General features: G+C 37.6%; 1 protein-coding gene across 1 annotated transcript in view; it reads left to right on the top strand.

Annotated features, from left to right (window-relative positions):
• Positions 1–27,093, top strand: part of BFSP1 (beaded filament structural protein 1) — a 62,701-nt gene that overhangs the window by 28,814 nt on the left and 6,794 nt on the right. Inside the window, exons 5-6 of the mRNA XM_043989602.1 lie at positions 3,447–3,554; positions 23,615–23,835. Of these exons, the coding sequence (XP_043845537.1) occupies positions 3,447–3,554; positions 23,615–23,835 (329 nt within the window). The remainder of the gene's footprint in view (positions 1–3,446; positions 3,555–23,614; positions 23,836–27,093) is intronic.

Raw genomic sequence — 27,093 nt, forward strand, 5'->3', positions numbered from 1 at the left:
CATTTTTGTTTTCTCTGGTGCCAACAATGCTCTCTCTCTCTCTCTCTCTCTCTCTCTCTCTCTCTCTCTCCCCCTCTCTCTCACTGTTGAATAAAGGAAGGATTTCTGATCTTATACTAAATTTCCTCATGGGGTTTTTGTGAGAAAAGCAAACATTGGTAGATAAGCGTGAGTTCAGATGCCTATATGTATGTAAGTTGTTAAAAATTTAGGTTCCTTGACACCTCACCCTGATTTCTTGGCTGACCTCCTTTCTCCAAATGTACCCTCTTCTCCAGTCCATCCTCCATACAGCTACCAACATCATCTTCCTGAAGCACAGGTCTGAACATTTACAGGAAACGTTTCCTGATCCTGTAGGCTGTTAGGACTTTCCCCCTTTCCAGATCCCCTTGTATTTACTTGTATGTTTCTAAGTTTCTTAAATGTATCTCTTACTAGACTGGAAGCTCCCTGAGGACAGGCTATGGAATTTTAGTCTATTACTAGCCTCCAGTTCAGTGCCTTAGACTTAGTATGTACTTAATAAATGCTTGTTGAATTGAATTGTATTGAAATTCCTCAGGGCAGGTAGGTGGCGCAGTGGATAGAGCACTGGCCCTGGATTCAGAAGGACCTGAGTTCAAATCCGGCCTCAGACACTTGACACTTAATAGCTGTGTGACCCATGGCAAGTCACTTAACCCTCATTGCCTCACAAAGAAAGAAAGAAAGAAATTCCTCTATCAGCCTGCAGATTACAACCTGTCTATAACTTGTCTGATTAAGTCCTAGGGAATTGCTTTTGAGATATAGAGAAAAGGGAAGGGAAGAGAAGGGAATAAGCATTTATATTGCACCTATTATGTACCAGGCACTGTGTTAAGTGTTTTGCAAACAGAAAGTTTTAGGTGATTTATTCAGGGTCACACAGCTAGCGTCAGAGGTGGAATATCAATGCAGGTCTTCTTGACTTTAACTAAGCCCAGTGCTCTATCCAGTATTCCTCATTGTCTTCCTCTGTATATTTGGCCTGAGTATGTATCTAATTTGTTTGTTGAGTAGACTTTCAGTCCAGTGTTCTCTTTACTTACTAGTACTTTAAGATCAGAAAATTAGAGTTGAAATGGGTCAGAGGTCATTTACCTAAAGCATGTATACCCTCTACAAGATTCCCAAGTAGCTATCCAATCTTCTCTTCATGAAGTCCAGGGACAGGAAACTAGCTCCCCAAGTAGGCCATTTTATTTTGACACAGCTCTAGCGCTTATCAAATTTTTGCTTTCATTGAACCAAAATATGTCTTCCAAAATGTACTGTCATCCATACCCCTTTCCGTCCCCAAGCATCTACTTTTTTGCCTGTACTCTTTCTAGGATTATCAATCTGGATCTGGGAGTCTATCTCAGAGGTCATTTAATCTAATACTCCTCTTTTATAGATGAGGAAACTGAGTCTCAGAGAGGTTAGTGACTAGCTCCTGTCATAAAGGTAGTGAGCATTAGAATCAGGATTTGAACTTGGGGGTCTCTGAATCAAGAGCCAGTACTTTCCAATGTGTGATGCTGCCTATAACTTCCTCATTGGAGAGAATCTGATCCAGAATAGAATTTTCTCATGTTGGTTCCTCCATCTTTTTTTTTTTTTTTTTGTGAGGCAATTGGGGTTAAGTGACTTGCCCAGGGTCACACAGCTAGTAATTGTTAAATGTCTTAGTTCACATTTGAACTCAGGTCCTCCTGAATCCAGGGCCGGTGCTCTATCCACTGTGCCACCTAGCTGCCCCAAGATTTTTATTTTTAAGGAAAAGAAAGAAGAATTTCTCTAGCTGCCTACTGGGTTTCTTGAACGAGATGTCTCATAGACATCTTAAGTCAAGAAGTCCAAAACTGAACTTTGCCCCCAAACGTTCCCTTCTTCCTAACTTTCCTTTTCATGTAGGACCACAGTCCTAGGAAACTGGGCTCAAAATCTAGGTGTCATTCTCAACTCTTCACTCTCTCTCACTGTCCCCTCCCTCCATCTGTTACCTTTGTATCATCTCTCATTTTGTGTGCACTGCCAGTACCCTGGTGTGAGTCCTTATTACTTTATACCAGCAGACTTCTGGTTGGTCTTCCTGCCTAAAGTCTCTACCTACTCCAATCTGTCTTCCATTTAGCTGTCAAACTGATCTTCCTAAATCACAGGTCTAACCGTGTCACCCCCATACCTTCTCAGTCTTATGCTATACTTCCCTCCATGTACTTGCCATTCAGTAACCCTGGCTTCATTACTATTCATCACACAAGACACATCATCTTTCAACTAGGGACATTTTTATTGGCTGTCCACCATGCCTGGAGTTGTTTCCCACCTCAATACCAATCTTTTTTTTTTTTTTTTTTTGCGGGGCAATGGGGGTTAAGTGACTTGCCCAGGGTCACACAGCTAGTATGTGTCAAGCGTCTGAGGCCGGATTTGAACTCAGGTACTCCTAAATCCAGGGCTGGTGCTTTATCCACTGTGTCACCTAGCTGCCCCCTCAATACCAATCTTTTGGCTTGCCTGGCTTCTTTCAATTCTTAGTTAAATTCCTACCTTCTGTAAGAAGGCTTTTCTACTCTTCTTTAATCTTAGTACCTACCCTAGAGATTGTCTTCAGTTTATCTTGTGTATGTTTTATTTGTACATTACTTTCTGCATGTTTCCTTTTTCTTTTTTAAAAATTTATTTAATTAAAAAATTTTCCCCCAATTACATGTAAAGATATTTTTTTGAGCTTCAATTTTTCTCCCACCCTCCCTCCCCTCCTCTTTTTCTCTAGGCCAGCAAGCAATCTGATATAGGTTATGCATTATCATGTTAAACATATTTCCACATTAGTCATATTGTAAGAGAAGGATTAGAGCAAAAAGAAAAAAAAACGCAAGAAAGGATAAAGAAGAACAATAACAAAAAAGCAACACATGTTTTCTTTTTTTCATTCAACTGTGAGCTCTTTGAGAGTAGGAACTTTTTGTGGGGTGGGGGGGAGAGGGGGGAGGAGGAAAATCTTGGTTTTTTTTTTTTTTTAGTGAGGTAGTTGGGGTTAAGTGACTTGCCCAGGGTCACACAGCTAGTAAGTGTTAGGTGTCTGAGGCCGGATTTGAACCCAGGTACTCCTGACTCCAGAACCGGTGCTCTAACCACTGTGCCACCTAGCTGCCCCTAAGGAGGAAAATCTTACAAAAATTCCCAGCACTTAGTAAGGTGCCTGGCATTCAGTGGGTGCCTAATGCATGCTTATTGACTTGATTAGATTTGACTTAACCTCTCTCCCTAGATGCTCCTGACTGCCAACATCTTTGCCTATTGCTTTTTGGATTTAGTAGTGCTAATCTTCAAATTCTGATAGTGTTATAATGTAATATTTTATATTTATATATTATATAATTATATTCTATCTTTACATAATATTTAATATTATAATATATATTTTGTTCCAGGAGAAGCTCATAGCTGAAAGGAGAGTTCCCATTCTGCAGAGCCAGCTTGAAGAGTACAAAGGTATCCTGGCCCAGCTACAGATGCAGAAATCCAAGCTGCAAGTTGAGGTACCTTTCATTCTAATCCCCAGGGACATTAGCGCCTCCCTTACTACCCTGATATCTGTAACAGCATTAAATTGCAATGTGATGCACCAGTGCTCCCCATGTTTCTTTTTTGTTTTGTTTTGTTTTGAGGGGCAATGAGGGTTAAGTGACTTGCTCAGGGCCACACAGCTAGTAAGTGTCAAATATCTGAGGTCAGATTTGAACTCAGGTCCTCCTGACTGGGGCCATTGCTCTATCTACTGTGCCACCTAGCTGCCATGTTTCTTTAGACTGGCAAGATTAAGTAATAGGAAGTCACGATTTTCATCCGACATCCTATTTCCTCTCTGCGTGTCCTAGTCTCTCCTTGTGGTAACACCAAGTTTAGAAAACACAATTATGCCTATCTTCTCTTCAAGCTAGAAGTTTGGTTAAAGCAAACACTAAGTGTTTGCTTCATTGAGAAAACAAAAGAAACCAAAGAGCTCTTAACTTTATATAATTTTTTTCTTCCTTGCCAGCCACTTAACCCACCCCCATCTCCAGACCCCAGTTTCTACCCCTGCTTTTCTTCTTCCTGTTTTCATACCCAGTGTTAAAAACTCACACTCTAAGCATTTAAAATGGCTCCAAGTATACTGCTTCCTCCAAAAGGGAAGGGAAGAGACTAAGCATTTATATAGTGCCTTCTATGTGCAGGGCACTGTGCTAAGTCCTTTGTACAAATATTATCTCATTTGATCTTCACAAAAACCCTAAGAGTTAGGTTCTATTATTCTTCCTGTTGAAGAAACTGAGGCAGGGGGTGCAGTGGATAAAGCACCGGCCCTGGATTCAGGAATAACTGAGTTCAAATCTGGCCTCAGACACTTGACACTTACTAGCTGTGTGACCCTGGGCAAGTCACTTAACCCCCATTGCCCTGCAAAAAAAAAACAACCCAAAAAAAGAAACTGAGGCAAACAGAAAGTAAATGACTTGTTGAGGGTCACACAGCTAGTTAAGTGTCTGAGACTGGATTTAAGTCTGGTCTTTCTGACTCCAGGCCCAATACTCTATCCACTGTCATAAACTGCCTCAAAATTACAGTCAGTAAAAGACAGAAACCAAATCAGAGAATTTTGTTAGCACTCAGAGCTCCCTTTAAGATTATGATTGAATCATGAATAGGAAAGCCAAATCATCCTATGGAAGTATTAGAAATGGGGTAGGGGAAAAGACTAGGGCAGTTAGATGGCATAGGGGATAGAGTGTTGGGCCTGGAGTCAGGAAGACCTGAGTTCAAATCTGACCTCAGACACTCACTAGTTATGTTACCCTGGGCAAATCACTTAATCCTGTTTGCCTCAGTTTCCTCATGTGTAAAATGAGCTGGAGAAGGAACTGACAAACCACTCCAGTAATTTTGTGAAGGAAACCACAAATGTAGTCTGAACAACAACAAAGGGGGAAAGAGTGATTTTCTTTCTGGGAGAGCTTCACTTGTGTCATTGTGTGAATAGGCCTGCGGTTGCCCATTGGTCACCTGTCAGAGAAGGAATCACAAAATCTCAGAGGGGGAAGGGAACTCAGAAGTTAAATAGTCCAAGTTCAACAGCAATTCCCCTTGATCACATAGAATAATGTTGCTGCTTATGTATGCCAGATCACCACTCCAGAAGTAAAAAAAAAAAGTTGTATTAATGGTATTAAGTAGATCCAATTATATACCCCACATTGTTTCTTTTAAGAGGAGATTTAGTATCATCATGCTCTATCTATCTATCTATCATCTATCTATATCTATATCTGTAAGGGTGGGTGGGCGTTATGAATTACTGGATCTCAATGGGATTCATGGAACTATGGGCACTTAAATGTCCTCTATTAGGAACTTAGATGTATATATACATGCATACACATACACTTATACATGCATGTATGTGTGTATGTATGTATTTATAAGCTATTAAATCTCTGTGGAATTTGTAGAAAGGCACAGGTACCGGTGAGGAAAGAACACCGAAAGCTGACTGAAATAAGTAGAACTTAGAAAAGGCAAAACTAAGGAGGGTAACAATTTCTATTAGTGCCAAAATAGCACCATCGGATAGATTCAGTCTCAGAGAAATTACACGTAGGAAGAAAAAGCCAAGCTGAGGCAACTGATATTGTACAAGCCAAGTCACTAGCCTGGACTGAACTGCTATTTTAAATCTCTGGTAAATGACTTTTCAATAAAATGATTTGGCGCCACCTTGTGATAGGTTTCAGTAACGCTACATATTAATGAAGCATGTAGTAAGTTCATAGATTTAGATGTGAAAAAGCACCCAAGAGGTCATTTAGTCCCCTGCCTCTTCATTTTTAACAACATTGTAAAAATGAACAACGCTGAAAGATTTCAGGACTCTGATCAATGCAATAACCAGCCATGATTCCAGATCACCAGTGATGAAGAATGCTTCTCATCTTCTGCAGAAGCAGTGATGGATTAATTATACACAATGTGATACTTTTTCTTTTAAGGACATGGCCAATGTGGGAATTTGTTTTACTTGACTATATGTATTTGTTACAAGAGTTTTGTTTTTAGTTTTTCAGCGATGGGGGGAAAGTGGGAAGAGGATATAAAAATACTTGTTAATTGAAAAAAATTGTTAAAATAAGAAGGAAAGTGGGTCCCAGAGATGCTAAATGACTTTTTGCCTAAACTCATGGTGTTAGTCAATCAATCAACGTTTATTAAACACCCAACATGGGTCTGGCACTGTGTTAAGTGCTGGGGTTTCAAATACAAAAAAGAAAGACAGTTTTTGCCCTTAAGGTACTTCCTATCTAATGAAAGAAAACAACACATAAAAGGAAGCTGAAAAAAGAGGGGAGAGTGATGGAGGAATCCAAAAGAATGTAGCCATTAGGGAAATGGCTGGCCTGGATGCTATCCAGGGGTATTGGGAGGAGTTCTTCACTCACCCTCCAATCAGAAAGGCAGAGGGTACTGCTGAAGGATGAGTACCAAGGCTGATGCTGTTTTTGCAGGATGGTGAGGTTTCTGGGGGTATGATGGAAAAAGTCCAAAAAGGGATAGTTGGGTGGGAAATTAAGTAATGAACCAGTTTATAACCCATATGCATAATCAAGCAAGACAAATTCTCCCATTGGTCATGTTTGTTTGTTTGTTTATTTATTTATTTCTCTATCTATCTACCTGTTTATTTATTTATCCATTAATGTATGTATGTATGTATGTATTTGTGGGGCAATGAGGGTTAAGTGACTTGCCCAGGGTCACACAGCTAGTAAGTGTCAAGTGTCTGAGGCTGGATTTGAACTCAGGTCCTCCTGAATCCAGGGCCGGTGCTTTATCCACTATGCTACCTAGCTGCCCCTGGTTATGTTTAAAAATGTATGTTTCATTCTCTGAGTCCATCACTTTTCTCACAGGAAGTAAGGAGCATGCTTCATTGTTGGTCCTTTGCTGTTCATTGAAATAATCTGAGTTCTGGATTATTTATTTCAGTTGAAGTATACTAGATTTTACTCCAGATATTTATTTTAACACTATGTGAATCTTTATGTTTCAAGTATGTTTTTGTAAGCAACATATTGTTGGATTCTCCCTTCTAATCCATTGTGCTGTCATCTTCCAGTTATGGGTGAATTTATCCCATTCATATTTATGACTTCTTTTCCCCTTTTATTTCATATTGTTTTCCTCCAGCATGTGCTTCTAAGTCCTACTAAAGCTGGCATTTGAAACTTTAAGTTGCCTAGTTTCCCACCAAAATACTTAAAAATAAAAATTTATTTATTTATTTTTAGAATAATTTTTTACAGCACCATAATTTTCCCAGTAAGCCTCCCCTTCCCCCTGCTACAGAGCCATTTCATATAATGAATAATGTTTTTTTACATATTAAAACAAAAGCAGAGCAAAAAAAAATCAGTATACATATCTGTACATTAAAAAAGTCTGAAAATATGTACACTGTAGAACATTTGTGGACCTCCCATTCTGCAAAGGAAAGGGGGATATATATGTATATAATATATATGTGTATATGTGTATATACACACACATATATATATATATACACATACATACACACATATACACACACACACACACACACATATATATATACATACATATATATACTTTTTTGGCGGGGCAATGAGGGTCAAGTGACTTACCCAGGGTCACACAGCTAGTATGTGTTAAGTGTCTGAGACCAGATTTGAACTCAGGTCCTCCTGAATCCAGGACTGGTGCTTTATCCACTGCACCACCTAGTTGACCTGATAAATATAATTTAAATGATAACCTGCAGTATCCTTTTACACTTTTCACATACTATATTCAAATTTTTATAGCTCTTGGAGGTTCAGTTAAAATTAAGAAAAATTTTACCTTTTATATATTTTATTTTTTCCAATTATATGTAAAAAAATTTAACATTTATTTAAAAACTTTTGAGTTCCAAATTCTTTCCCTCCCTTCCCCTTCATTGAGAAGGCAAACAACTTATTTATAGGCTATATATGTGCAATCAAATAAAAAATATTTCAATGTTAGTCATGTTGTGAAAGAAAATGAAGACCAAAAACCTCCCACAAAGAATAAAGTAAAAAATAGTATGTCTCAATCTGCATTCAGAATTCACCAGTTCTTTCTTTGGAGGTGGATGGCATTTTTCATCTTAAGGCCTTTGGAAGTATCTTGGATTTTTGTATTGCTAAGAATAGTTAAGTCATTCACAGCTTATCATCATGCAATATTGCTGTTACCATGTACAATGATCTCCTGATTTTGCTCACTTCACTTTGCATCAGTTCAATAATTCTTTCCAGGTTTTTCTGAAAGCCATCCTGTTCATTCTTTCTTTTTTTTTTTTAAAAATAAAAGCATTTTATTATTTTCCAGTTACATGTAGAAATAGTTTTCAACATTTGTTTTTATAAGATTTCCAATTTCCAATTTTTCTCCCCTGCCTCCCTCCCCTAGACAGCAGGTAATCTGATATAGGTTATATAATTATATATATATATACATATATATATATACACACACACATATATATATATAACATTAAACATATTTCTGCATTAGTCATGTTAGAAGAGAAGAATCAGAGCAAAAAGGAAAAACCTCAAAAAAGAAAAACAACAGCACCAAAACCAAAAGAAATAGTATGGTTCAATCAGCATCCATATTCCACAGTTCTTTTTTTTTTCCTTTTTTTTTTCTTCTGGATTTGAGTCCTTTGGAACTTTCTTGTACCATTGTATTGGTGAGAAGAATCTAGTCTATCACAGTTGATCAACACATAATGTTGATGATACTATGTACAATATTTTCCTGGTTCTGCTTATCTCACTTGTCATCAGTTCATGCAAGTCCTTCCAGGTTTCTCTGAACCTCTCCTGCTCATTGTTTCTTACAGCACAATAGAATTCCATTACATTCATATACCACAACTTGTTCAGCCATTCCCCAATTGATGGGAAGCCCCTCAATTTCCAATTCCTTGCCACCACAAAAAGAGCAGCTATAAATATTTTTGTACATATGGGTCCTTTTCCCTTTTTTATGATCTGTTTGGGAAAAAGACCCAAAAATGGTATTGCTGGGTCAAAGGGTATGCACATCTTTATAGCTCTCATTATTTCTTATAGTACAATAACATTCCATTACAATTATATACCACCACTTCCTTAGCCATTCCCCAACTGATGGGCCTCCTGTCAGTTTTCAATTTTTTGCCAACACAAAAACAGCTGTTAAGAAATATTTTTGTACATTATAACATATAACATATAAAATAGAAATATTTGTACATTGTAAATATTTAGGTCCTTTTCTTTTGAAAATCTTTTTGGGGTACAGACTTAGTAGTGGTAATACTGGGTCAAAGGCCATGCACAATTTTGTAGTCCCTTTGGGCACAGTTCCAAATTGCTCCCCAGAATGGTTGCATTAGTTCAGAACACCAACAGTGCATTAGTGTCCCAATTTTCCCATGTCACTTCCAATATTTGTGATTTTCCCTCTTTGTCCTCTCTGGTAGGTCAATCTGATAGGTGTGTGGTGGTAGCTCAGAGTTGTTTTAATTTTCATTTCTCTAGTCAATAGTGGTTCAGGGCATTTTTTTCCCCCATAACACTATAGATAGCTTTGATTTCTTCATCTGAAAACTGACTCTTATATATATATATATATATATATATATATATATATATATATATATATATATATATAATTTTTTTTGTGGGGCAATGAGGGTTAAGTAACTTGCCCAGGGTCACACAGCTAGTGTCAAGTATCTGAGGCCAGATTTGAACTCAGGTCCCTTTGAATCCAGGGTCAGTGCTTATCCACTGATATATTTGATACAATTGATATATTTGACCATATATCAATTGGCGATTACTTTACATTCTCATAAATTTGGCCCAGTTCTCTCTATATTTGAGAAATGAGGCCTTTATTAGAGAAACTTGCTATAAAGCTTTCTCCTAGTTTTCTACTTTCCTTCTAATCTTGTCTACATTGGTTTTGTTTGTGCTACAAATCCTTTTTAATTTAATATAATAAAAGTGATCCATTTAACGTCCTGTAATGTTCTCTTTTCTTATTTGGTCATGAATTCTTCCCTTATCCATAGATCTGACAGGTAAATTATTTCATGTTCCCCTATTTTTCTTATGATATCACCCTTTATGTCTAAATCATGCACGTACCTGATTTAACCCTATCTTGGTATATGATGTAAGATGTTGATCTTTATCTAGTTTCTGCCAAACTGCTTTCCAATTTTCTCAGCAGTTTTTGTCAATTACTGAGTTCTTGTCCCCAAATCTGGGATTTTTGCATTTATCAAACTCTAGATGATTATTACCTACTGTATATTGTGTATCCAATCTATTCCACTGATCTACTCCTCTATTTCCTAGCTAGTATTAGATTTTTTGATGATTACCACTTTGTAATATGGTTTAAGATCTGGTATGGCTAGGCCACTTCCTTCACATTTTTTCCACTAACTTTTGGTCTTCCAGATGAGTTTTGTTATTATTATTATTATTATTATTTTTTAGTGAGGCAATTGGGGGTTAAGTGACTTGCCCAGGGTCACACAGCTAGTAAGTGTTAAGTGTCTGAGGCTGGATTTGAACTCAGGTACTCCTGACTCCAGGACCGGTGCTCTATCCACTGCGCCACCTAGCTGCTCCCTGTTATTATTTTTAAAAGCTCTTTAAAGTTAGGTTTCATTTCAGGAGGTGATTAGGGGATTCTTTCAATTTCTATTTTACCTTCTGGCTTTAGGATAACAGGGAAGTTTTCCTTAATAATTTTTTTCCCCAGTAAATACTCCTTTATTTAAAGTTTTTTTATTTTTTAAAAAATTATTTATTTATTTTTTTGCGGGGCAATGAGGGTTAAGTGACTTGCTCAGGGTCACACTGCTAGTAAGTGTCAAGTGTCTGAGGCTGGATTTGAACTCAGGTCCTCCTGAATTCAGAGCCAGTGCTTTATCTGCTGCTCCACCTAGCTGCCCCTATTTAAAGTTTTAAGTTCTAAATTTTATCTCTCTTTCCCTCCCTCCCCTCGCCCCATAGGCAGTAAGCAATCAGATATAGGTTATACATGTGCAGTTATATAAAACATTGCCATATTAATCACCTTGATTTCTTGAAAGATGATGACTAGGCTCTTTTTTGATCATGGTTTTCAAGTAGTCCAATAATTCTTAAGTTATCTCATATGTATCTATTTTTCAGGTCAGCGAGGTTTTCTACCTCCTTTTCCATTTGGGCAATCCTATTTTTAAAGGAATTGTTTTCTTCAGTGAATTTTTGTACATATTTTTCCATTTTTTGGGGCTTTCTTTACCAAACTGTTGACTCTTTTTCATTATTCTCTTGTACATACTTTCCCCAATTTTTCTTCTACCTCTCTTATTTGATTTTTAAAATCCTTTTCTGAGTTCTTCTAGGAATCCTTTTTGGGCCTGACACCAATGCACCTTTTTCTTTGAAGCTTCACATGTGGCTATTTTGACATTGTTGTCCTCTTCTGAGTTTGTGTTTTGCTCTTTCCTGTCACCATAGTAACTTTCTATGACCAAGTTCTTTTTTTTTATTGTTTGCTCACTTTACCAACCTGTTTCTTGACTTTTGTCTCTGTTCCTGGGGTGGAGGGGGCACTGTTCCAAGCTTCAGGTGTTTGTGCTGTTGTTTTTAGAGCCAATTTTGTGGACCTGTAAGTTTTCAGCTCTTCCAAGGTGATACGATCTAAGGAGAGGTATATTCACTGTTCTCCTGGCCTGTGCTCTTGTCTGTGAGTAACCACAAGCACCCCTTTTAACCCTGAAAGTGTGTCTAGGGTCCCTACTCCCTGTGGCCACATGCTCTAGTGTGTTAGTATTCCTCCTTTGCCCTGGGACTGTGACCCAGGTCAGTGACCTGGAGCCCCATATGGGTAATGCAACAGAGTTCTGCACCCTGTCCCTTTTAATTGCCTTCTGACCAATAGTCAGAGGTGGCCACCACTGATTCAGTCACCCCCAAATCCTGCTTGTTGGACCATGATACACTCTCACACCAGTGAGACAGACCTTTCCTGTCAACCTTCTAAGTTGTCTTGGACTGCAAAATTGTTTCACCCCCTCCTTTTGTTGGTTCTGATGCTCTAGAATTAATTTTGAGGCACTATTTTATAGTTGTTCGGAGGGGAATTTGGGAGAGCTCAGGAGAGTCCCTTTGTTTACTCTGCCATCTTGGCTCTTCCCATCTGCAAGTCTCAAATGAGATGCTATCACTGTCAACATCTTTGTCAGGGATAGTTTCTCTGAGCTCTAAATAGAGACCATAGAATTGTAGATTGAAAAGTGAAAGGGACCTTTGAGATCATCTCTCCAGCCCCCTTAATATATAGATGAAATGAAAAGCTTGACTTCATGTTTCTCTTATGTTGAGGAATAATTTTTGCCTTTTGAGCCATATGTTCTTTGACCAAGTTGCCAGGCTGCTCTTCAAATCCTTCTGTTCTATGGAAGGTTTTCCTTTGCAGCATGTAAAGTATTGTCAGGAAATTGTAATTTGAGGCAGTATGGCTTAGTGGACAGAGAACCAGATTTGGAGTCTGAATGACCTGGGTTCAAGTCTTGACTCTCACACATACTGGCTGAGTTTCCTCTCATGGCCCCAGGTAATTCTCTGACTATAAATTGAAGGACAGTTGAAGACCCAGATTAATACAGGCATTTTCTCACTTTTGCTAACCTATCTTAATGAAATCATAGGACTAGACCCATTCCCTTTGCACTCTTCTCATCCCCTTCCTCCCCAAAAAGGATAGTGAGTCTTACATACACTCTCACACAAGAAGCTGGTATGTATTGTCTGAACTTTGAGTACATGTATACTTCACTTTATGCAATTCACTTTATCACAAATATGCCTGAAAAGGGCAGCTAAGTGATACAGTGGATAGAGTGCTGGGCCTGGAGTAAGGAAGACTCATCTTCTCAAGTTCATATCAGGCCTCAGGCATTTCCTAGCTGTGTGACCCTGGACAAGTCACTTAATCTTGTTTGCCTCAGTTTCCCCATTTGTCAAATGAGCTGGAGAAGGAAATGACAAACCCCTCTTTGCCAACAAAACCACAAATTAAGTCAATAAGAGCAGGACACTACTTAGAAACAACTGAGCAGCAGCATGCCTGAAAAATGGTGTCTATATATCCACTTTTTATAAGTTTATTTCAAGGAATAATGCCAAATTAATTCATAATTGCAATGAGGTACTTTGTATGTACAGATCCAGTTTGGATGAAACACACTTCAATTTGAAATTTTGAATTTTTCTTTGTTGGATTTTTTTCTCCCAGGGCACATTTGAGTTAGTATGCATCTCTTTTAGACAGGGGTAATGCTATGAATATTGACCAGAATGATAAATATCTCATGGAAGCCATGGGAGTTCTATCTGTCTGCCAGATGAGGAAATGAGACAGAAAGGAAAGGCCAAAATATTAAAATATCAGTCTTGTAGATATAAATACCCCAATGAACCAGGGACTGAACATTTTGATGAGATCTTCATATGAGAAAGTTTGTGGGTTGCAGCTAACTGTGTTGGTCATAAAGTCAATTAAATCAAACATTTCCCCCTTAATTTTTCTTGTGCATCATTATTATTTGGCTTAGGAAATTGTGTGAGTGAATATTTCTATTAATAGTTCTTTTTTCTCTAGTGTTTTAAGGTGAAAAATGCTTTTCTCACAGCAACCCTGTGATGTAGCTAGTTTTGGTAATTGGAATTTAGAGAGGTAAGGTGATTTGCCCACAGTTAGAACTGGGATGAAAACAGTAACTAGGTGAGGTGATCAGATCTTTTCTTTTCACCAGGGCATAATATTTAAAGAGCTTCGACATAAACTTTTTTTTTTAACTACATATAAGGTATTTTATTTTTTCCGTTACATGTAAAGATAGTTCTCAACTTTTGTTTATACAAGCTTTACAATTTCAGATTTTTCTCCCTCCCTCCTCTCCCTCCTCTCCCTCCTCTCCCTCCCCCCTCCCCTAGACAGCAGGTAATCTGATAGAGGTTATATTTATATATCTATATATCTATATACATATACATATAGATATATACACACATACATATATATACACATAATAACATTAATCCTATTTCTGCATTAATCCTGTTATAAGAGAAAAAATCAGAGCAGTGATACAAAACCTCAAAATAGAAAAAAAAAACAACAGCACCCAAAACAAAAGAAATAGTATGGTTCAATCAGCATTTATACTCCACAGTTCTTTTTTTTTTTTCATGGATTTGGAGATCCTCTTCTATCATGAGTTCCCTGGAACTCTTCTGTACCATTGCATTGGTGAGAAGAATATAGTCCATCACAGTAGGTCAACACTCAATGTTGATGATACTGTGTACAATGTTCTTCTGGTTCTGCTCATCTCACTCATCATCAGCTCACGTAAGACCCTCCAGGTGTCTCTGAACTCTTCCTGCTCATCATTTCTTACAGCACAATAGTATTCCATTGTATTAATATACCACAACTTGTCCAGCCATTCCCCAATTGATGGGCACCCCCTCAACTTCCAATTCCTTGCTACCACGTAAAGAGCAGTTATAAATATTTTTGTACATGTGGGTCCCTTTCCCCTTTCCATGATTTCTTTGGGAAAAAGACCTAAAAGTGGAATTGCTGGGTCAAAGGGTATGCACAGCTTTATCGCCCTTTGGGCATAATTCCAAATTGCTCTCCAGAATGGTTGGATCAGTTCACAGATCCACCAACAATGAATTAGTGTTCCAATTTTCCCACAGCTTCTCCAACATTTATTATCTTCCTTTTTTGTCATTTTAGCCAATCTGATAGGTGTCAGGTGGTACCTCAGAGTTGTTTTCATTTGCATCTCTCTAATCATTAGAGATTTAGAGCATTTTTTCATATGGGAATAGATAGCTTTGGTTTCTTCATCAGAAAACTGCCTGTTCATATCCTTTGACCATTTCTCAATTGGGGAATGACTTGGATTCTTATAAATTTGATTTATTTCCCTATATATTTTAGAGATGAGGCCTTTATCAGAAGTACTGGCCTCAAAAATTCTTTCCCAGCTTTCTGCCTCCCTTCTAATTTTGGATGCATTGCTTCTGTTTGTAAAAAAAATTTTTTAATTTAATATAATCAAAATCATCCATTTTGCATTTTATAATATACTCTATCTCTTGTTTGGTCAAAAACTGTTTTCCTTTCCAAAGATCTGATATGTAGACTATTCCTTTCTCTCCTAATTTACCTATGGTATCACCTCTTATGTCTAAATCATGTATCCATATTGACCTTATTTTAGTATAAGGTGTAAGATGTTGGTCTATGTCTAATTTCTGCCATACTATCTTCCAGTTTTCCCAGCAGTTTTTGTCAAATACTGAGTTCCTATCCCAGAAGCTGGAGTCTTTGGGTTTATCAAACACTACATTACTAGTGTCATTTACTACTGCATTTCCTGAGCCTAGCCTATTCCATTGATCTACCACTCTATTTTTTAGCCAGTACCAGATAGTTTTGATGACTGCTGCTTTACTATAAGTAAAGCTCCAGGTTTGGTACTGCTAACCCACTTTCCTGTGAATTTTTTTTCATTATTTCCCTGGATATTCTTGATTTTTTGTTTTTCCAGATGAATTTTGTTATTATTTTTTCTAGCTGTATAAAATAATTTTTAGGTAGTCTGATTGGTATGGCACTGAATAAGTAAATTAATTTAGGCAGTATTGTCATTTTTACTATATTAGCTCTGCCTATCCATGAGCAATTGATATCTTTCCAATTATTTAGATCTGATTTGACTTGTGTGAAGAGTGTTTGGTAGTTATGTTCATAGAGTTCCTGGGTTTGTCTTGGCAAGTAGACTCCCAAGTATTTTATATTATCTACCATTACTTTAAATGGAATTTCTCTTTCTATCTCTTGCTGCTGGACTTTGTTCGTCATGTATAGAAATGCTGATGATTTATGTGGATTTATTTTATATCCTGCTACTTTGCTAAAGTTGTTAATTGTTTCAAGTAATTTTTGAGTTGATTCTCTAGGATTCTTTAAGTATACCATCATATCATCTGCAAAGAGTGATAGTTTTGTTTCCTCCTTGCCTATTCTAATTCCTTTAATTCCTTTCTCTTCTCTGATTGCTAAAGCTAACATTTCTAGGACAATATTAAATAATAGGGGTGATAATGGACATCCCTGTTTCACCCCTGATCTTATTGGGAAGGCCTCTAATTTATCTCCATTGCATATAATACTTGCTGATGGCTTTAGGTAGATACTGTTTATTATTCTAAGGAAAGCTCCATCTAGTGGAGCTCTCTAGTGTTTTTATTAGGAATGGGTGTTGTACTTTGTCAAAAGCTTTCTCTGCATCTATTGAGATAATCATATGATTTTGGTTGGCTTTCTTATTGATGTGGTTGATTATGTTAATAGTTTTTCTAATGTTGAACCAGCCCTGCATTCCTGGTATAAATCCCACCTGGTTATAGTGTATTATCCTGGTGATCACTTGCTATAATCTCCTTGCTAATATTTTATTTAAGATTTTAGCATCAATATTCATTAGGGAAATTGGTCTATAATTTTCTTTCTCTGTTTTTGCTTTGCCTGGTTTTGGTATCACCACCATATTTGTGTCTTAAACGAATTTGGTAGAACTCCTTCTTCACCTATTTTTCCAAATAATTTGTATAATATTGGAATTAATTGTTCTTTAAATGTTTGGTAAAATTCACCCATAAACCCATCTGGCCCTGGGAATTTTTTCTTAGGGAGTTCATTAATGGCTTGTTCAATTTCTTTTTCTAATATGGGTTTATTTAAGGATTTTATTTCTTCTTCAGTTAACCTGGGCAGTTTGTATTTTTGTAAATATTCATCCATTTCATTTAGATTGTCAAATTTATTGGCATACAGTTGGGCAAAATAATTCCTAATTATTGATTTAATTTCTACTTCATTGGTGGTAACATCACCCTTTTCATTTTTGATACTGGTAATTTGGTTTTCTTCTTTCTTTTTTTTAATCAAATTAACCAATATTTTATCTATTTTATTGGTTTTTTCATAAAACCAGCTCTTAGTTTTATGGATTAATTCTATAGTTTTTTTGCTTTCAATCTTATTAATTTCTCCTTTAATTTTCAAGATCTCTAATTTAGTGTCTAATTGGGGATTTCTAATTTGTTCTTTTTCTAGCTTTTTAAGTTGCATGCCCAATTCATTAATCTCCTCTTTCTCTTTTTTATCCATGTAAGCATTTAGAGCTATAAATTTTCCCTTAAGCACTGCTTTGGCTGCATCCCATAGATTTGGGTATGTTGTCTCATGATTGTCATTCTCTTGGATAAAGTTATTGATTGTTTCTATGATTTCTTGTTTGGCCCATTCATTCTTTAGAATGAAATTATTTAGTTTCCAATTGATTTTCATTCTACTTTTCCCTGGCTCTTTCTTACATGTAATTTTTATTGCATCATGATCTGAGAAGGATGCATTTACTATTTCTGCCTTTCTACATTTGACTATGATGTTTTTGTGCCCTAATACATGGTCAATTTTTGGAAATGTGCCATGTACTGCTGAGAAAAAGGTATATTCCTTTCTAACCCCATTCAATTTTCTCCAGACATCTATCATGTCTAACTTTTCTAGCAATCTATTCACCTCTTTCACTTCTTTCTTATTTATTTTTTGGCTAGATTTATCTAATTCTGAGAGGGGGAGATTCAGATCCCCCACTAGTATAGTATTACTGTCTAATTCCTCTTGTAACTCATTTAACTTCTCCTCTAAGAACTTGGATGCTATACCACTTGGCGCATACATATTTAATATTGATATTAGTTCATTATCTATAGTACCTTTAAGTAAGATGTAATTTCCTTTCTTATCTCTTTTAATGAGATCTATTTTTGCCTGCACTTTGTCTGAGATAAGGATTGCTACCCCTGCCTTTTTTACTTTAGCTGAGGCATAATATATTCTGCTCCAGCCTTTTACCTTTACTCTGTGTGTATCTCTCTGCTTCAAATGTGTTTCTTGTAAACAGCATATTGTAGGATTCTGGTTTTTAATCCACTCTGCAATTCGCTTCCGTTTTATAGCAGAGTTCATCCCATTCACATTCACAGTTATTATTACTGACTGTCTATTCCCCTCCATTCTATTTACCCCCTTTGTACTTTTCCCCCCTTCTTTCACCCTATTCCTCCTCACCGACGTTTTACTTCTTACCCCTGCCTCCCCCGATCTGCCCTCCCTTTTTATCACCCCCCTCTCTTTTCTTTACCCTTTTCTCCCTTGCTTTTGTCCTCCCTTCTATCAGTCCCCCCCTTTCCCTTCCCCTTTTGCTTCCCTAAAGAATGAGTTAAGTTTCTTTATCCCAATGAACGTATATGTTATTCCCTCTTTGAGTCAAATCTAATGAGAATAGGGTTGAAACAATGTTCCCCCCTCCTTTCTTTCCCTCTATTGTAATAGGTTTTTTTTCCACCTCTTCATATGATATAATTCATCCCATTCCACCTCCCCTTTCCTCTCCTCCCCATAGACTCCCTTTTTAACCCCTTAATTCTTTTGTATCATCACATCAAAGACAATTTATATTTATACCCTCTATGTAAAGTCCTTCTCTCTGCCCAAATACATTTACAGTTCTTAAGAGTTATGAGTATTATCTTCCTGTGTAGGGATATAAACAGTTTAACCTAATAGGGTAACCTTTTTTTCCCCCCTTCTGTTTACCTTTTTAAACTTCTCTTGAGTCTTGTATGTTGAGATCGAATTTTCTATTCAGTTCTGGTCTTTTCACCAGGAAAGATTGAAAGTCCCCTATGTCATTAAATGTTCATCTTTTCCCCTGAAAGAAAATGCACATTTTTGCTGGGTAATAGATTCTCGGCTGCAATCCAAGCTCCTTTGCCTTCCGGAATATCATATTCCAAGCCTTGTGGTCCTTTAATGTTGAAGCTGCCAGGTCCTGAGCAATCCTGACTGTGGCTCCATGATATTTAAAATGCTTCTTTCTGGCTGCTTGGAGTATTTTCTCCTTCACCTGATAATTCTGTAATTTGGCTACAATATTCCTTGGAGTTTTCCTTTTGGGGTCTCTTTCAGGAGGTGATCGGTGGATTCTTTCAATGATGATTTTATCCTCTGATTCTATGATATCAGGGCAGTTCTCCTTAATAATTTCCTGGAATATGGTGTCTAGATTCTTTTTCTGGTCATGGCTTTCAGGCAGTCCAATGATTCTCAAATTGTCTCTCCTCGATCTGTTTTCCAGATCAGTTGTCTTTCCAATGAGGTATTTCACATTTTCTTCTATTTTTTCATTTTTTTGATTCTGCTTGACTGATTCCTGGTGTCTCATGGATTCCTTATCTTCCAACTGTCCCACTTTAATTTTTAAGGCCTTGTTTTCTTCAGTGAGATTATGCACCTTTTTTTCCATTTGGCCAAGTGAATTTTTTAAGGCAGCCTTTTCTTCAATGAGATTATGCACCTTTTTTTCCATTTGGCCAGATGAATTTTTTAAGGTATTGTTTTCTTCAGTGAGATTATGCACCTTTTTTTGCATTTGGCCAAATGAATTTTTTAAGGCTTTGTTTTCTTCAGTGAAATTATGTGCTTCCTATTCCAAGCTGCTGATTCTTTTTTCATAGTTTTCTTGTTTTGCTTTCATTTCTCTCCCCATTTTTTCTTCTACCTCTCGCAATTGATTTTTAAAATCCTTTTTGAGCTCTTCCAGGAAGGCTTTTTGTTCTTGAGACCAATTCACCTTCCCTTGTGAGGCTTCAGATGTAGGCAATTTGAGGCTATTGTCCTCATCTGAGTTTGTGTTGGCTTCTTCCCTATTGATACAGAAGCTCTCAATGGAGAGGGTTCTTTTTTGCTTCTTACTCATTATTGCAGCTTATTTACTTATTTTTTAAGTTGAGGTCTGCTCTGGGGGCACCAGGGTCCCTGTTTTGGGCTTCTTGTGCAGGGGTATAGATGCTGTGTGACCGGGTTTTTACTCTGAGGCCTTTATGGTGTGTGGAGATCCCCCACCCTGCACTTCCTGTCTGATTGTGCTCGGCCAGCCAGGCGCCGGACCCCGGCGTCTGATCCCGCCTGACCCGTTTGTGGCCCTCTCGGCCGGTGCAGGTAGGTTTTTCCACTGTCCTTCTTGGCCACCAGATTTTTGAACCAGGTTCTAGGGGCCTCAGTTGTTCGGCTGTGGCCCGCAGCTCCTGCTGACTTGCCCCGACCCCCTCGGCGCTGGGTTGCTGCCCTGCGCTGGGCCTCCCTTTTGCCTGAGTCAGACCGACCTTTCCCTGAAGTCTTCTAAATTATCTCTGGTTGGAGGACTGTGTCTCTCTGTCTCTTTGCAGGTTCTGTAGTTTCAGAATCTGTCCAGAGGCTTGATTTAATGTTCGTTTTGAGGGAACAGAAGGAGAGCTCAGGCAGCTTGCTGCTTCCTCTCCGCCATCTTGGCTCCACCCCCCCCCCCCAATAAACTTTTAATCCTTCAGCAGTGTAAAAAAAAATCAATCAATCAATCAATAAACATATGTTAAGCTTATTCAATGCCAGGTATTGTGATAAATTCTTGGGATTACAAAAAAAGACAAAAACAGTGCAAGCCTTCAAGGAGTTTATTATATTCTAATGTAGAAAATAGCATGTATTTATAAATATATATTTTTATATAGGCATATTTATAAGTACCTACATAAGTATATGTAGTTATACATATATACACATATGTATATAAAAGGTATGTATAAAATAGAGGAAGCTGTGTGGCTTAGTGGATAGAATGCTGGGCCTGAAGACAGGAAGACCTATATTTAAATTCTGCCTCAGACACTTACTAGTTGTGTGACCCTGGGTAAGTCACTTAACCTCTGTTAACCTTAATCAACTGGACAAGGAAATGGCACACCACCACAGTATCTTTGCCAAGAAAACCTCATGGACAGTGTTGGCATGGTATGGTCCACGGGGTCTTGAAGAGTTGGATGTGACTAGACAACAATAACAAAATAGATCCGAGCTAACTTTAGAGAGGAAGACACTAGCAATTGGGGAGACCGAGAAGGGGATCCTGAAGAAAGTGGTACTTAAACTAAGTCTTGAAGGAAACAGGGATTCTAAGAAGTTAGGATGAAGAAGGAAGGAAGTCCAGGTGTCAGGATAGGAAATGCAATGTCACAGAGCTGGGAGATGGAATATTGTGTGTGAGGACCAGTAAACAGGCTAGTATGGGCTGGATGGTAACAGAGAGATAATAGAGTTTATTGAGTAGAGGGTTGGCATGGTCAGACCTACCGTTTAGCAAAATCATGTTGACAGACATGTGAAGGATAAATTGGAGCTTCACACCTAATCAGAAGGAATAGTTAAAAAAGGAATTTGCCACATGGTACAATGGGGTGAATTTTTCTCCCTGCCCAGATCTGCTCCCATTTAAGCGTCTTGGGGTTTCTGCCTTCCTGTTGAGATGTGCTTTTCTTGTCAGCTGGGTGTCTCCTTTGTGTTGCTTGGTCTGTGTGCAGTCCTTAATACTTGCCTCAGACACAAAAATTTCTAGTTAATGGCTCTGTCTGGGACTCAAATTTCAAGTCTGTTATTGTCCTGCTCCCAGGGACACCTGTGCATTTTTAACTGACTTAAACACAATGCAACTCTAACTTAGCAGAAGTCAGGAGAAAATGGAAAACTCCTAATGCTACTTTTGGATAAAGGCATAATAAAAACAAGAAGATAATTTCCCCTTAATTATTTTAATAGAATAATCATGGTGTGTATTTGGTATGTGCTGTTAATTCTTCTGTCTTTAGCAATCAGACTTATATTTGATTAATGTGATCCAGAAAAAGGATTTAATTTCCATTATATAGCTATTTTAAGGAGTATTTAAAAAAGTCTGACTTATCCAGACTGAATTAGATATCTGGTATGTATATATACAACTCTGATTACACATTCACATGTATTTTAATCTTTTTCCTTGTCTATGGAATCCAAAATGGTGGCATTTGTTGTCAACCACAATTGTTCATCTATGTATATGTGTGTGTCTGTCTGTATATGTGGGTATATATACCCACATATATTTGATTATACATGCTACAAAAATACATACATATGTGTGCATACTTATGTGTGTATATACATACATTCACACATACATATATATCAAACGAAAAACCATGACTGGGCTTATATTTGACTCCTTTCTAGTTTAGTAGAAACACACATATATAAGATATATAACATAGATCACAGCACAAAATGACAATACTAAGTGATTATATATATATATAAATTATATACTATATAATATACCCACACAAATATATATACACAGAACCACTGGGGCCTAGAAGTGACCCCAAGTTCTCAAATACTGTTCCAGAAAAGACCAAGGTCTGGAAGATTTTACTAAACTAGAAAGAAGTCAAATATAGGCCCATTTATACTTTTTAAAATTTGTTTGCCATATAAAGAGAAGTCTAGCTGAGTTCAAAGAGCCTTATCACCAGGTCAGTCATTTACAAAGTTGAAGAAGGGTTGTGATCTACATCAGGGATTATCCATACTGACAAAATCCCAGGTGTTTGAAAGAATGAATGAAAAAGCATTTAAGTACTTATTACATGCCAAGGACTGTGTTAAGTACTGGGAATATACATTCAAAAATGAGTCATTCTTGCTCTCAATAAGTTTTACATTTTTATATGGAGAGATAGCACATAAAGGGAAGTAGTGGGGGCATTTTCATCTGATCTGTCACAAGGAGGATAAATGGAGCCATAGGGGAGTGGTTTAATGAGCCAGTTAACAGAAGCAGTATTCTCTCTCTTTTTTTCTTCATTTTTTGGGTAAGGCAGTTGGGGTTAGGTGACTTGCCCAGGGTCACACAGCTAGTAAGGGTCAAGTGTCTGAGGCTAGATTTGAACTCAGGTCCTCCTGAATCCAGGGCCAGTGCTTTATCCACTGCACCACCTAGCTGCCCCAACAAGAGCAGTGTTGATTGGATTGGGATTCCTAGAACAAAAAATAGAAAGTGATATGTGTTGTGGGGAGAGGGAGGGCAGGAGATTGAGGGGAGGGTATATGCAGGGTGATAGGGCAAAATGGCAAAAAGATAAGTGGGCTATGTGAATTTGGGCTCAAGTGTTCACCAGTTGGGATAGGATAGACCCCAGGGTAAGTTTTCAAAGCTCAATGTATTAAATTACCAAGGGATTGTGCATAGTCCCAGGAGATCAGTCTTAGAATCTTTGTATTAGCAGAATAGATATAAAAAAGGAGGCTGGGGTGGATGTTTTGAGTTATATTCACATTCTTGTTTATACACACAAATACACATAAACATATGCACATGTATAAATATATTATATATCATACATTTTCATCTAAGCCTGGGCTTGCTCATGGAAAAAAATGTCTTAGTGAACACAGGAAAAAATTTTTTCCTCTTCATGTTTGTGTCTTTGTTCAACAGACTGTGAACCTGGAACAAACTATTAAAAACACCCAAGAGAGTTACGATGATGAGATTCAACTTTACAATGAACAGATTGAAACTCTGAGGAAAGAGATTGAAGATGCAGAAAGAATGCTGGAAAAGTATACTAATGACTGCCGCCAGTTGGCAATATACCAGCAGTCGCTGGAAAATGAATTGGAGCGGTATAAGCGTATCATTGAGAATGAAGATAACAGGTAGGTGGTCCTAGACCATGGAAAATGAGCTGTTTACTTTTCATGATCCTAGGAGCTTATTATTTTGGGAGAATTATGCCTCTTAGGAGGGAAGTTGGGTGGTCAAATCTCTGAAGAGAGAACAAGAGATTAGCTTTATAGTTTTGTGCTTTGAAATCTGTTTTTAAAAATCTGACCCATGAAGATAGCCTGATTGGGGGGCTTTCTTTATCAGGAGTTAGTGGTCTTTCTGTAGGCTCATAGTCCTTTATGTACTATCTGGGGAACTTAATTTTATTCTTTTTATTTATTTATTTATTCATTTATTTATTTATTTATTCATTCATTCATTCATTCATTTATTTATTTTTGCAGGGCAATGAGGGTTAAGTGACTTGCCCAGGGTCACACAGCTAGTGTCAAGTGTCTGAGGCCAAATTTGAACTCAGGTCCTCCTGAATCCAGGGCCAGTGCTTTATCCACTGCGCCATCTAGCCGCCCCTCTTTTTATTTTTAAATAACATTTTAAATGGATTTATTTGGAATTTTTTTTAGTTGTCAAAATTTTACCTAGTATCCCTCTCCATTTTCCTTTCACAGAGAGCCATCCCTTATAAATAATATTGCTAAATAAAAAAAGAAAGAGAAAAAACCCCAGCAAAACTGATCAATCAATAAATAAATCTGACAATATGTGTTATGTACCACAGCTATGGACTCCATGCATCTACAAAAGTGTGGGCTGGGGTGTCTTTTCATATCTCTTCTTTAAAGTTAGGCTTGCTCTTTCTAATTTTGCGACATTCACTTTTCTTTCTTTCTTTCTTTCTTTCTTTCTTTCTTTCTTTCTTTCTTTCTTTCTTTCTTTCTTTCTTTCTTTCTTTCTTCATTCATTCATTTATTCATTCATTCATTCATCCATTTATTTATTTATTGCGGGGCAATGAGGGTTAAGTGACTTGCTAGTAAGTGTCAAGTGTCTGAGGCTGTATTTGAACTCAGGTCCTCCTGCCTCCAGGGCCTGTGCTTTATCCACTGCACCATGTAGTGGCCTGATATGGGAGCCACAGCGGACTGCACAGCCACACTGTGGCTTGTGACTCTTCAAGGCGCTGATCCATGGTTGTCCACGACTGGTGGAAGCCTACTACTACTATGTAGTAGCCCCCATGACATTCGCTTTGGATTGTTTTGTGGTGGTTCTTTCCATTCACATGGTTGTAGCCATTGTTTGTACTATTTCCTTGGATCTGCTAATTTTACTCTTTATTGGTTCATATAAAATTTCCCATGTTTCTTTGCCTTTATCATGTCATTTCTTAGAGCACAGTAATATTCCATGACATAAACTGACCACAATTTGTTTAGACATTCCCTTCCCCCTCAACTGATAGATAGCCATTTGGTTTATAATTCTTTGCTATCTCTTAAAAAAATCTTACTACCAAGATTTTGATGTGCATGGGGATTTTCTTATCAATGGTCTCCTTGGGGTTTAAGTCTAGTAGTAGAATCTCTGGATCAAAGGTATGGACATTTTAGTCACTTTATTTGCTTTCCAAAATGGCTGTAGTGGGAATTCTTAATACGCTTCCCTTTTTACATGTTCTTGTCCAAATATGACCTTAAATTTCAACCCATTTATCATTAAGCACAATCTGCAGTTAAATAGTTTGTCAATATTGATTCCTGGTTCCATATCCTTCATTCAATGTCCTACTCTGATAACTCCTTTTGGTAGCAGTTTTGGGGGGGCTATGTCCATTGAACACAAGCTTTCTCAGCTAGAAAGGTTTGATATATGGACCCAGTGATGAACTGTTGCACAAGGACTTTTCTAATTAAATTTAGGCAAGCTCATCACTACAAAACTAACTACAATGGCATGATTTTTTCAATTATAGCAGCTCATAAATTTATCCTCTTCAGCATGGAAGGGTTGTAAACTGTGTTGGTGGAGAGAATATCCAGACTAAAGAAATTGCAGCTCTTTTGAAGTAAAGAATAATTTCAGATGTGGTATTTTTGATGGAGGGAGGGGAAGCAACTACAGTAACCCACATCAAAATTAAATTTTAATTGAACTTGAAGTATGCCCTTCTTTTTAAGAACTTTTGCCCCATAAGACTTAAACTTAATGTATTTGGAAGATGGGGTCCGTTCTGCTGGGAGGTGATAAGAAAGGCAGAACCTCACTAGTTAGCCATGGACCAAAAAGCATCATTAGCAAGAACTCTAGGTGGAAGGAAGCTATGGCTTCAGGGTTGTATTATTTCTTCCCAGCAAGGCAAAAAAATTCTCATGATGCTGTGATACTATGTGAAATATCAGAGACTAGTGATATTCCGTATGACATCATTAGAACAGGACAGGATTAGAATTGGATACAGGCAAATCCCAGGAGTTGGCTCATCTTTCCCTCCAGAAAAGAGTGAACTGTTCCTCTAGTCTGGGAAGATACCTGAATACTCTTTCTCTCAGGGAGTATGATGCTGAGAAGTCTAAATTTTTCATGCTACCAAGGTCCTTCTAACAGAGAATTGATTTAGTGCAGGAGAAAGAATGCTATATCTCCAGTCAGAGGATATGGGTTCAAGTCTTGGATTTGCTGCCACTTACCAACTATACCATTTTGTTTTTGTTTTTGTTTTTTTTGTGAGGCAATTGGGGTTGACTTGCCCAAGGTCACACAGCTAGTAAGTGTTAAGTGTCTGAGGCTGGATTTGAACTCAGGTCCTCCTGACCTGTTACAATCCTTAAACTGGGTTGTTCCTAACACAACTTGGAATTGGGCTGTCTAATGGCCACTTTAAATAGCAGTCAAGAGGATTTAAAAGGATTGCCCAAGGAAGAGATCCCCTCTCTCGCTAATAATCCTTGAGTCTTGAAGCAAGTGGCCAATTGAATGCTCTTAGGACACTGAGTCACACAGAGAAAAACATATACAACTTTAGAGACATTTGTCTAATGAGGATTTAAGAACAGGAACTCTCAGGGAAATTTCTAGCTTAGTACAAAAATGTAAATGTTAAAAAATGACTTCTATAAATGGGAAATGTAATTTTACATAATAACTAATATTTTTTGGAGGGTAGAGGCAATTGGGGTTGTGACTTGCCCAGAATCATACAACTAGTAAGTGTCTGAGGCTGGATTTGAACTTGGATTGTCCTAACTCCAGGGCTGGTGCTCTATCTACCGCACCACTTAGCTGTCCCTATATAACAATGTTAAAGAGACATATACACAAACTTTAATAGAAGGAATTACTGTAGATAA

Source organism: Dromiciops gliroides, chromosome 2, assembly GCF_019393635.1.
Source record: "Dromiciops gliroides isolate mDroGli1 chromosome 2, mDroGli1.pri, whole genome shotgun sequence".
Classification (NCBI taxonomy): Eukaryota; Metazoa; Chordata; class Mammalia; order Microbiotheria; family Microbiotheriidae; genus Dromiciops; species Dromiciops gliroides.